Here is an 11,042-nt window from a genome sequence, read left to right as displayed (position 1 = left end):
CAGCTGCACTTTCCCATGCCCTGAGCAAGATACTTAGGCAACCATCCAGTTCCAGGCAGCATATGGTTTTTTTCTCCTTCTCCTTCCTCATGGACAAGCTGTCTCGAACAAGCTGTCATGATCTCGCTCCATGACCCTCACATGCGAGCTTCTTCTGACACAACGAGCATGTTACCAAGAGGGATACCAAGTCGACGTAACGCATGCCGGGAAACGCAGGCTACGCTACATCCAGGTACCGGTACCATTCGACATTCATGGCCAGCACAGGCACATGATGCACGCCGCGTTGTCTGGACCTGAGCCACCAAACACCCACTTGCCCCCGCTTGACCTGGCACCCGTCACCTGGCATCCATTTCACGCCGTCTGGTCCCGTCATCATGATGGACAAGCTCCAAATCGACGTCAACGTTCGAACCATCGTAATGCACTACGTAACCCGTACGGCTCCATCGTGTTTCGTAATCCTTCCTCTGTTTTTCTCCTGGCCGCCCCATCAAGGTACCGCATGAACTTCAGGGCGCGTCCTGGCTGGTGTCAATATTGAACGTTCGACATTCTGGCTCTCAAGGCCCTCTGCTTTGCTCCGTGGACCATCATTCGCTCCGTGGACCAGCATTTGCTGCAACAATTCTCGGCCACGAACCCGAGCTCCAGTTTTATGGTGTGATTGACCCTGAACCCACGCCCGCCGCTCACCTCATCCACCACCATGGGTGCGTTGCCCCCACTGCGCGTCGACACAATCAAAGTGCCGAGACGGACTGAGCCACGAAGCTTGTGCCGCCGAACTGAAGATCCGCACGCGTATCGGCCAACTACGCTGACTCGGTGTCTCGTCTACGGACCGACATGCGATCGACGCCGCCGCCGAATCCTGACCGGCTCGACCCTGGCGACCTGTTGCGACAGCATGCTCACAGCACGGCAGGGAAAAGGAAACATGTCCGACTGCGTGTTTCGGGACTTCGGTAGGTATCATCGGTCTAGGTAGAACATTCCGCCCGTACAAGTGACACCTCGATGGCGCGGTATGGCGTATCTACCAACATCACCCATCCGATGTTTCCTGGCAACACAAGGCATTCTGTCCAAAGCGTCGCATAGTCAGCGGCACCGACGGGCGCCATCGCCTTGTCAGGTGTGTCTGCCTGGCTGTTGGGCGATTAAAGGGCTACAACGGACCTGCCGCCGACAACTATGTACCTTTGGTTGGGTATGCGGACTCGCATCACATATCGCTCCGCACTATGACAGCTGCCATTATCGCGATCCCACTGAACGTAAATCGTGTCGACTTGTGCTATGCCAATTAATCTACGTCCACCTTCGCCAAAATTACCATGTTGACGGATTTCACCGGCAGAGGCACGTCATCGGTTTGGGCTTGGCCGAAATTGCGGCCATGACAGGATTTCGTGGGGGCTCGCCTGTAGTTGGCATAATCAAGCGCAGCAACCACTTTCCGTGGGCATCCGTTACCCGTTGGTCCAAGTACACTTGAGAATGAGAGGCGGGGGGGGGGGCAACCAGACGCTGGCTGTTCCATGCTGGTTCGATGCGTCCCCCACTCAGCTTACAGCGCCTGCATCACACTTTCAGGCCGGGACAGAGGGTTGCATTGATGCAATGGCTATGCGGGAGATCCGAATGAGGGTGCGAGCATTGCGTCCATCTGTTGCCGCTGTGGTGGCAGACGACATCGCCGAGCGTGCCAATCCCCCACTCTCTATGCTTCGGCTTGCTGTTTTAGGTCGCTGGCAGCTGCCGGTGAAGCTTTCCTAGCTGTCGTCTTTGAGTTCCTCTCCGGCCAGCTTGAAGGACCAGCACACAACTCACCCCACGCTTGAAACGGCCCACACCATCAGGGTCGTATCCGAGAATATATGGCTGTCTGGGCTGAGCTGTAGGGGCTTGGATGCCATTCCAGTCGCAGGTTGCACCATGTTGCACCATCCAGGTGACTTAAACTCAACACCCTGAGAGGCTCGCAGGACGCGCTGAAGGGTGAGCACGGACAGCCCGCGCTGGACCGTGTGCACATTGCTCCGATGGCCATTGAGGTCGAGGTCGCCCACGATATTCTGAGCCTGGTACTCTTGTGCAGTCTGATAGTGACGCCCACATGTGCGAAGCGACCGGATAGCTTCGGGTTAGGTACCTAGTTCTGGTCCTCAGGGGCACGTTGGTTGCAACGGATCTTGACGGCAGCAGTTCCATGCGGGCCCTGCAAGATAAGAAAATTCTGCAACCGACGAACCATGAAGCCATGCTCATGAACAGCAGGCCAATACGACGCTGGAGAATGTTTCAGAGCCGCTGTCGCCGCCATAGCAATAAGCGCTGTTGTGCGATAAGCTGCACAGTAATCGGATGTATGCCTAGGCACGCAGCAACCGTGGCATATGGAACAACCTCACGCTATCTGAATCACGTCGCTTCTTTACCCCAGTCGACCTGCAATCCTTGGCATTTGAACTTTCACGCGATTCTCTGCAGCGACGCTGTCATCGTCGCTGCCGGGGAGATTCAAGCAGCAAGCCACTGAAGAAACATCAGCTTGAGAGTGCGTCATTGGGTGTCGAGCTTTGCGGCCTCGGTGCGGGCGACTTTGCAATCTACTCATTTCTTATCGTCGAAACGGTCACAAGAGCTCCTCCCTGGGAGCGGGGCACCCATCCTTCGGCGTACGAGGACCCTCGCCCGCTGCCTGCCGCCATCGCACCCGGGTGTTTATCGCGATTGCGGTACGTTTTCACGTCGATCCTTTGAGATCAGCGTCGGTGTATCCCCTACACCCACCGAAACCACTACTGCTGATGATAGAACTGGTCTAGAACACTTGACAGCTGCTGTGAAACAGTCCTCAAGGCCTGCCAAGGCCCTCACGCGTCATATGCCGTATACTCGTCTGATTCAAGGTGCTCCAGTTCTGGTGGGTAGTTTAGCGTGCTCTAAAAGAACAGTGGAGTTGATCGTGAAATCAAAGCAAAAAGATATTGACCACGGCAGGGCTCGAACCTGCAATCTCCTGATAACAACGAATGCGTGACAGCATCGAATCGTAGTCAGACGCCTTGCCATTGGGCCACGCGGCCAATTGCTTGAATACGGATGATTCAACATCAGTACATATTCTACCACTGACTCTACTGTGCACGACACGGCTCTGTTGAGTATTCAACTTTGACTTCAGGATGTCAGGTTGCTGCTATAATCGATTTTGTTAACAAGACAGACGTCAAAGCATGATCCAGAAATGCAATGCAATCTGATGTGCAGACGTCAGATTTCTCTACTCCATTCCAGAGCTGGAGATACCGGCTGTGGCTTCTTAATACTGAGTTCTCTGTAGGATTCCAGTCATCCGGAGGGCATTCATGTGCAAACTTGTTCATCCACGAGGGCAGTCAGGTAAGCTGACCCCCACGGCATCGGAGCATGCAGTGGCTCTGTAGCTACATTGCCAAGAGCTGGCGCAGGTGTGCGCTCACGGTGAACGAGAGTTATTATCGGATCTCCATGCCTACGCAACAAGAGGTCTAGGGCCCGGGCTAGACGGTGTGTTCATCACCAGAGACTCTGAAGCGGTCCTTGAACCACACAAACTTCAGGTAGACCAAAAGACTCCAGCTACCCCAGACTTTGCATCTGCAGGAACCTAGTAAGGCGCCGGGGGGCTTATGGACGGAACCGAGTCCGGCCCAGCTGGTAGCTCATTGCGTGCTTTTCAGGGGAAATTCTGTGATGCGGGAGCAGCGTCACGCGACCCTACCCGGGACTTCCGTCATCGGCCCTTAGAAGCCGTCCATTGGGGCTCACACTGCACGTTTGGGGTGGGTAGGGTGAAAGTTTTCGATTAAGGGCGAACCGGGACCAAGCTACGAACTGATCGTTGACGCCATCCATCCGCCTCGCACACCTCACGATCATGGCGACACACCGCATCGCCAGCACCAATATGACACGCCTCCGGGCAAAGTTCAACAGGGTGCGTGGTGGGGGTGTCCCGAAATGGATTCCCGCAGAAAACGCAGTCAAGATCAAAATGACCACAGTGGGGTGCTTCATCTACCGATACAGATACCCACGCTGAGAGGCGTGACTGAAGACGCGGGAAGAACGAGATCTGATGCCATCCAGGCGACATGATGAGACAGCGTCGGTCGACGTGAGATACTTGTCGCGAAGGCCGGCTCCTGACAGAACACGTCACCGATGGTAGTAGGTCTCGTGTCGAGGACTCGTGCCGCCGTCGCCTTCTAACCACGCCGAATTGGAGTCCCGTGGCAAGCCGTTACTCAGCGACTGTTCACTGCCTGGCGTGGCGGGACTGTACTGCTGGCGCTGCTGCTGGTTCTGCTGCTGATATTGTTGCTGTAAGTGCTGCTGCTGCCCAGGCTGTAGGCCGGGCGAGTGCATCGGGCTGACGCCCGTCGTCGTCGCGCTCCGACGATGGCCTGGTGAGACCTGCACCATGCTGACGTGAGGCACCCACGCGACGTCGGCTTTGGGCAACCCGCTGACTTCGTGCGCTGGCATCGACCTCTGCACGTACTGATGCTGCTGAGACGCCTGCTCGGCAAAGTACCCAGACTGGTACTGCCTCTGCCCAGTATCCGACGGCAGCTCGACGGGTGGCCCGACATATGGCGGAACGGTCTGCGGGCCGAGACAGGACCTGCACGTGGGGCGAGGGGCTCGATGAAAAGGTCGTCGTCTGGGTAGGAGACCACGCCATCTCGGACGTCGGGGCGTGGTAGGGCGCAACCGCCTGCTGGAACTGCGCCTTTCCGCTTCGCCCTGCGGCGCCGAGCGATGCAGCAGCCGCCTGCGAACAGCGCCGCGAGGAGAGCGAGGCCGCCGAGCGCAATGCCGATAATAGCACCCGTCGACAGGGCTGGTCCCGAACCCGCTCCTCCATCGCCGTCGGCGCCGCGCTCAACGTCCCGCGTTGGCGTTCGCGCCGCCACGTCCGCCTTGCGCGTCATGAGCACCGCCAGGTCGCGGTGCCCGAATCCGGACGCCGGCGCCGTCTTGGTGGCACCGCCGGTAGCTGCGCCGCCGATGACGGAGAGGATGTCGGTGGGCACGGCGTACGACGTCTTATTCGGGACAAAGAGCTCCCAGGGGCTGCTGTTGTTGTTCTGGCGGCCGAGGTCGGCATTGTGCGTGCCCCACTGACCCGGCGTGTCGCAGTCCTGCGTCGTGGGAAAGCTGCCGCCGATGATAAGCATCTGGGCGCCACCGGGCGCCATGTTGCACGACAGGGAGTGGTGCGGGAAGTCGCCCGTGTCGGTGGAATTCGGATACATCTTGATCCAGGTGAACGAGGGCATGGACAAGATGTAGAGGTCGTCGAAGCCAGCCCCGGGCTCATCTTCGGGCGGCGGAGCACCGCCATAAAGATATCTTGGGTGACCCTGTCAGCATCGAAGATCAGGAGATTCGAGTGTTTTCATCGAACAGACAGCAGTGTCAAGTCTAGGTTGGCACTCACATGTTATACGAGGACTGATCTTCCGCCCAGGTCACGCCAGCGCAGAAGCGCCTCCTCCTCTCAGGCGTTGTGCCCGTCGTCTCCTGGGTATACCACTTGCTGCTCAGCACGTCGTACAGAAACACCTCGTCCATGGGCTGCGCCGTGGCCGTCCCGTTCTGGTATAGATCCTGCACGCCGCCGAGGTACACCAACATGCCGGCGTCGCCGGCGGGGATGTACACCATGGCGCCCTCGGCGCGCCGGATCGCGTCCGGACCCGTGACGTTGGCCCATTCGTTCGAGTCCATCGAGTACCGGACGAGCCCTGTCGTGGCGACGGGCGGGCCGGCGCCCCAATCGGGAACTGAGGCATTGCTGAGCCAGCCGCCGAAATAGTAGCCTTCGCCGCGGCTCGACACGGCGACGCCGGCGCCATAGCTCGCGCTCTGGATGTCGCGGCTCAGCGGCGGGCCGAGCGCGTCCCATTGGTCGTGGAGGATGTCGTAGGCGAAGAGCTCAAAGTGCGCTGACGGTGCGTCCTGGAGATACTCACCGCCGAAAAGGTAGATCCTCTTGTTCACGTCGTCGCCCCACAGCGCGCCGCCGTGGACGCTCGGGATCGTCGCGTTCTTGCTGAGATTTGCGTGGAGCTGTGGCATGCCCGACTCGGCGACCTCGGTGAGGTCCTGGTAGAGAAGCCATGTGTCTGTTTGGCGTGGTGTCAGTCATGTAAAGAAAAGCTTGACGCCGTGGAACAGCTTTGATAGCAAAGCGCACCGCAGCCGGCGTCTGTGGATGATGGGGGACCAAGGCAAACGTACTCGTGTAATTGCCAGCCACAGGGCTCCAGTTCAGGATGCCTCCGTCAATGAAGAGCTTATTGTCAACAACGGCCGTCTGGTGCCCGAAGCGTCGGCAAAAGTCGCTCACGGGATCCCTCTGCTGCGCAGACGGCTGGACAAAGAGGAGCAGTAGAAACGAGAGGACCAGCGACGACGTCCGGATCGCAGATGCGGCGCAGCGCTGTGAGGACGAGGAGGTGAGAGCATGCCTCTCGGACGGGTTTGTACGAGATGACAGAGATGGAGCGTGCCCTACTGTGGGCAGGCCCAGACGAAGAGTGGACGTGCTCATTGTCATGCCAGAGGAGGGTCCGTCAGGCGGACATTCTTGCTGGGTTTCCCGGCTCTTTTTCCTTTCTTTTGGGACTCGCGCTTGCTCTTTAGACACAGGAACGACTGACGATTTGGTTTTGGGTTTCCGTCTCGTTCGCGTTAGACGTGGTGGATAGATGAGCCAGCCCACTGAGACGAATGTGAAGAGGATGGGAGGGGGAAAAGACGAAACTTGAGACTTCCGGGCTTGGGTGTGGATTGAGCAGAAGGCAGGATTCGTGGCTGCATATGAGGACAGGAGATGGCTTACCGCCAGTGGACGACTCGACGGGAACAGGACTGGTCGTGGAAGGGGGAAATGGTAAGGGATGGGCAGTGAAGTCCGTATCTCGTAGGGCGGCCGACCACGAGACGGGAGGACAGGCAGGCCTAACTTGCTGCACTCGGGGGACCCGCGGAACAAGACCAGACGAGGACCGTACGCGATAGGACCGGGTGACGAGCTGGGCTGGGAAGGTTAGTAGAGGTGCTTCTGCGCCCCCCCCCCCTCTCTTTCGCCGGTTGAGCGCCACGACGCCAAGGAAGCGGCCTCCTTGTCTATCGTTCTGCTGTGCTCAACGACGAGACCGGGGGGGTAGGAGCAATGTGGAGGGTATAGATGGCCCTGTCTAGGGCGCCTTACGCCACGCTGAAACGGACGAACTGCCGGCGGCCATGCGTGGCGGCTTTGGGACACAGGGCCCCCGAGAGGACGGCAGCGAGCTATTGGGGAGGAGGAAATGAGGACGAGAGACCTGTTTCTGTCCCGACAAACCGTCACTTCATGACACGACGATGAGCGGCGGAACGTCCCGCTAACGAAGAATGGTGCGAGGCGAGTGGATAAGGACAGGATTCTGAGGACTCTGGGCACAGCTCTTATCGTGCAATGACGGGAAACCTTTGCTCAATGTACGCAGCAGGCAACCGAAGGGGGAAGGGGGCAGAGCGCCCACGTCGTACAAGTCAGGGTTTGAAGTCTGATTGAAAGGGGCGAGGAGTCCATGCTCGGCGAGCGACATTGAACAGGCGAACGGGGCCCAAGGCCCTGGGGCGGGATACGAAGATTTGGGGCGGGCATCGAGGGGATGCCAATTCACCAGGACCCGACCCGACCAGGCCGTAGGAATCATGTCTGGCGTAGCAAATGAGCCCTATCGCTGCCGGGCTGCTGGCTGGGACCAATCGCGAGGCTCGGCACGGCAGTTCAGCTTGCCGCTGGTGTGGCTTTTCTCCGACAGACTGCATCTGTTCGTGTGAGAAGAGGGTGGGGAGGGGTCGAAGCTTACTCGTTGTCCGTCAGACCTCGCTCGCTGGTTCGCCGTGATGACCTGGCAGGGCTGATGAGAAAACATGCTTGTGATACTGTCCGTGTGACGTCGCTGCCAGGCTTTTCTGCAAGGCCCACGGTGGAGATCGATAGGGCCTGGCTGGGTTGTTCCTGTGAGAGATCTGATCTGCTCTGTGAGATATCGCTGGGACGTGTCGGCAATGATGTGGTCGTGTAGGGAGGGCACAGAAGACGAAGACGAAGAAGAAAAGAAAAGAAAAGGGAGGGAGCCGAGCTATATTGTGATTCATTTCGAGACTTCCTGTTGGCTGAGGTCCCTTCACCATGCATCATCACACATGTACAGCCACGCCGCTCGGCTCGGCTAGGCAGACATACAGAGAGCAGTCCCTGGAGGGTCCATCCGTAGGGCAACCAATGCGATGAGGGGGTATATTGCTCTCTTCTGCTCGTTCACGCGGAGCCGATCTGCTTGAATCATGAACTCGCTGCCTGCGGCTGGCGGCCTGCGGGCGCGTCCTGCTCTATGGAAGAATCAGCAACGGCGGCGTCGCTATCGAGTGCAACCAGAAGCTTCGATGCACTGTCGTCGAATGAAATGCTGCCATCATCGGCCTTGACGAGCACAGCCCTCAGATTCTGCAGCATCAGATCCGGAATCGTAGCCGATGCCCCCTCCCTCGATGCTTGCCAGTAGCCACTGCCAGCACCAATGCTAAGATACCGCGTCAGCGCGCGACCTTGTCGAGCCTCGGCGGCTAGCACAAGCCCTGCGCTGCAGAGATGAGGGCCCAGCTCGACGCCGTCGGCATGAAATCTCGCATGCAGGTTGTTGAGGAAGACGAGCTGGTCCAGTGCATTCGCGGGCGTAAGCAACCCTTCCATCGTCCTCGCCAGCTCCTCCTTTCTCTTGGCGAGGATGGCGACTCCCGTCTCCGTCTGTAAAATTGCTGTGACGAGCCTCTTCCATGACAAGAAACCCGACCACTCAGGTCGCTGCTGAGCGGCATTACCGCTGCTACCGCTGGTCTCAGTACCAAGCTTTGTCGTCTCGTGCGGTTCGATGCGGCTCTCGAGAACGGCTGCGTCAGGTGGCAGCGTCTCGTCGAGCTGCGCCTGGCGGTGAAGCAGCCACTCGAGCAGGCGCTCGCCCTGCGCGGCGCTCGAGGGAATGGCGTTTTGCTTGACGACAATGGCGAGCTCCTCGACCGCCGACGGCCTCTTTCCCGCAGCTGCTGCCGACGCTCTGGCGTCCTCCTTCGCCGGCCGAACGCCCAGCAGAGCACCGGCGAAGAGGTCGAGCTCGCCGACGCGCCACTTGCGCGAGGACCTCGCACCGTGGGCCTCGGCAAAGAGAAAGTTGGCGCGGCGGAACTCGGGGGAGAAGTCGCGGGCTGCCTGCTTGAGGGCGTCACGGGTCGGGTGCGCGGCCCAGGCGGCTTTCTGACGGGCGTCGTCGGCCGCGTCATCGTAGGGGCGGACGTAGCGGCTCTCGTAGGCGTCGAGATCGAGGAGCAGGTTGGAGATGGCGAAGGGGGTCCAGCCCGGGGGAGGCGGCGCCGGCTTGCGGGGTTTGATGGGAGACAGACCGATGCCTTTTGGCGTGTAGTTTGTTGGATAGATGCGTTGGGCACGGCAGGGGGCGGATGTGTGAATGGGAGCCGTTGAGAGGTGAGGGATGGCGGCTGGCGCGGGGGACACGCGGCTGGAGAGGCGGTTCATTGTACCGGGGGGGCAGGCGTGAGCCCAGGATGCCAAGGTGTTCTTATTCGTGATGCAGCATATCAGTTCTCCAGGGGCGGTACAAGTCGGTTCTTATTGAGTTCAGTACAAGTTGAGCAGGGCGAAGATGAGGTGGTTGAAGATAGCAGGCCAGAGGTTAACGCGCGAGACGACACGAGGCAGGTGCATGAGATGAGATGAGAGGTGGCGGTACGAGCCACCTTTGGGGCACGAGCCACCGGATCCACTAACCGGAGCACTAGGAAAGACGAAAACGCGGGGAGACCCGCTGCTGGGCCCGCTGCTGTTTGCCCTGTAAGGTGGGCTATGTATGTACTGGAACTTCCATCGTTGGCAAGGTGCATATTTTGGATATCATCTGGATTTTACTAGAAACGGCCTCTACGCTTTGGATAGGAGTCTCTCATCATAAACTTGAGAAATCTACATCGGACAGCGCTGTGGCTACGTCTTTGCACGATCGTTATCTCAAGTTGAAGCAAGAAACTCGGGATGTAGCTAGTCGCCCCTATACATGCGCTTAAGCGGGGACCCTCATGGCGGAGCCAAACTTCACGCAAAGCCTCTCTGCCCTCTGTCCGTTGCATCATCCTCCCAGATTATCAACTTCACAAACCACGCCAATCTCCTCCCCCCCATCTCGACTACGCTACACCTTCTCAACCAACCCAACCAACCGAGAAACACTTTTCGAGCACGAAACCTCAATCATCACCCGCAGATCCTCACCATGCCACCCGCAAAGAAGAGAAAGACGGCCGCCGCCGCCAAGGCAGAAAAGGCTCTCGACGCCGACGTCCCGACCAAACAGTCCACCACCAACACCACAGACTCCACCGAAGACGAACCCTCACAAGAAGACGTGGCGCCGGCCGAAGCAACCACACAAGCCGGCCCCTCGGCTGCGGCACCACCACCACCACCACCACCCACAGCAGAGGCCGCGGCAGAATCAGACACGCCGGCAGCGACCCCGATCAACCCCGCCTCGAAGGCCGCCGACCGCATGGCGCGGTTCAAGGCGCTACAAGCCCGCGCCAAGTCGTCCTCGGACTCGAACCTAAAGGAGGCGACGCTCGAGTCGCAGCGCCTCGCCGCCGACCCGTCGCAGCTGACGGCCATCCACCGGCGCCAGGCCATCGCCTCGCACAAGCTCCTGCGCGCCGACGTCGAGGACGCGGGCGGCGACTTTGAGCGCAAGCGCGCCTGGGACTGGACGATCGACGAGTCGGAAAAGTGGGACAAGCGCGTCAAGAAGAAGGACGCGGCGCGCGAACAACAACGCCTTCTTCCGACTACCGCGCCGCCAGCAACAAGGTCTACAAGCGCCAGGTCAAGAACATGGCGCCCGACCTCGACCGGTACGAGC

General features: G+C 59.2%; 4 protein-coding genes and 1 non-coding gene across 5 annotated transcripts in view; 1 reads left to right on the top strand and 4 right to left on the bottom strand.

Moving 5' to 3' along the window:
- Positions 1 to 989: 989 nt before the first annotated feature.
- VDBG_08924 (predicted protein) lies at positions 990 to 2,578 on the bottom strand (the record flags this gene model as incomplete). Its single annotated transcript, XM_003001082.1, has 4 exons — positions 990 to 1,154; positions 1,346 to 1,433; positions 1,843 to 2,149; positions 2,461 to 2,578. 4 exons carry the CDS (start codon positions 2,576 to 2,578, stop codon positions 990 to 992), a joined length of 678 nt encoding a protein of 225 aa, XP_003001128.1.
- Positions 2,579 to 3,003: 425 nt separating this feature from the next.
- On the bottom strand, positions 3,004 to 3,101 carry VDBG_15190. Its single transcript has one exon. It is a non-coding gene; the product is annotated as a tRNA-Arg (tRNA).
- Positions 3,102 to 4,315: 1,214 nt separating this feature from the next.
- Positions 4,316 to 6,619, bottom strand: VDBG_08923 (conserved hypothetical protein; the record flags this gene model as incomplete). Its single annotated transcript, XM_003001081.1, has 4 exons — positions 4,316 to 4,368; positions 4,502 to 5,415; positions 5,504 to 6,191; positions 6,307 to 6,619. The coding sequence occupies 4 exons, from the start codon at positions 6,617 to 6,619 to the stop codon at positions 4,316 to 4,318; spliced, it is 1,968 nt and encodes a 655-aa protein (XP_003001127.1).
- A 1,788-nt stretch (positions 6,620 to 8,407) lies between these two features.
- Positions 8,408 to 9,762, bottom strand: VDBG_08922 (predicted protein; the record flags this gene model as incomplete). The annotated part of the gene is made up of 1 exon (XM_003001080.1): positions 8,408 to 9,762. One exon carries the CDS (start codon positions 9,650 to 9,652, stop codon positions 8,408 to 8,410), a length of 1,245 nt encoding a protein of 414 aa, XP_003001126.1.
- Positions 9,763 to 10,403: 641 nt separating this feature from the next.
- The window catches only part of VDBG_08921 (pre-mRNA-splicing factor SYF2), a gene marked incomplete at both ends in the record, with an annotated part of 1,157 nt that continues 518 nt past the window's right edge, over positions 10,404 to 11,042 (top strand). Inside the window, one exon of the mRNA XM_003001079.1 lies at positions 10,404 to 11,034. Coding sequence (XP_003001125.1) covers positions 10,404 to 11,034 — 631 coding nt within the window. The remainder of the gene's footprint in view (positions 11,035 to 11,042) is intronic.

This window comes from Verticillium alfalfae, genomic scaffold (genome assembly GCF_000150825.1).
Source record: "Verticillium alfalfae VaMs.102 supercont1.13 genomic scaffold, whole genome shotgun sequence".
Lineage (NCBI taxonomy): Eukaryota > Fungi > Ascomycota > Sordariomycetes > Glomerellales > Plectosphaerellaceae > Verticillium > Verticillium alfalfae.
This window is presented reverse-complemented; position numbering and strand designations above follow the sequence as displayed.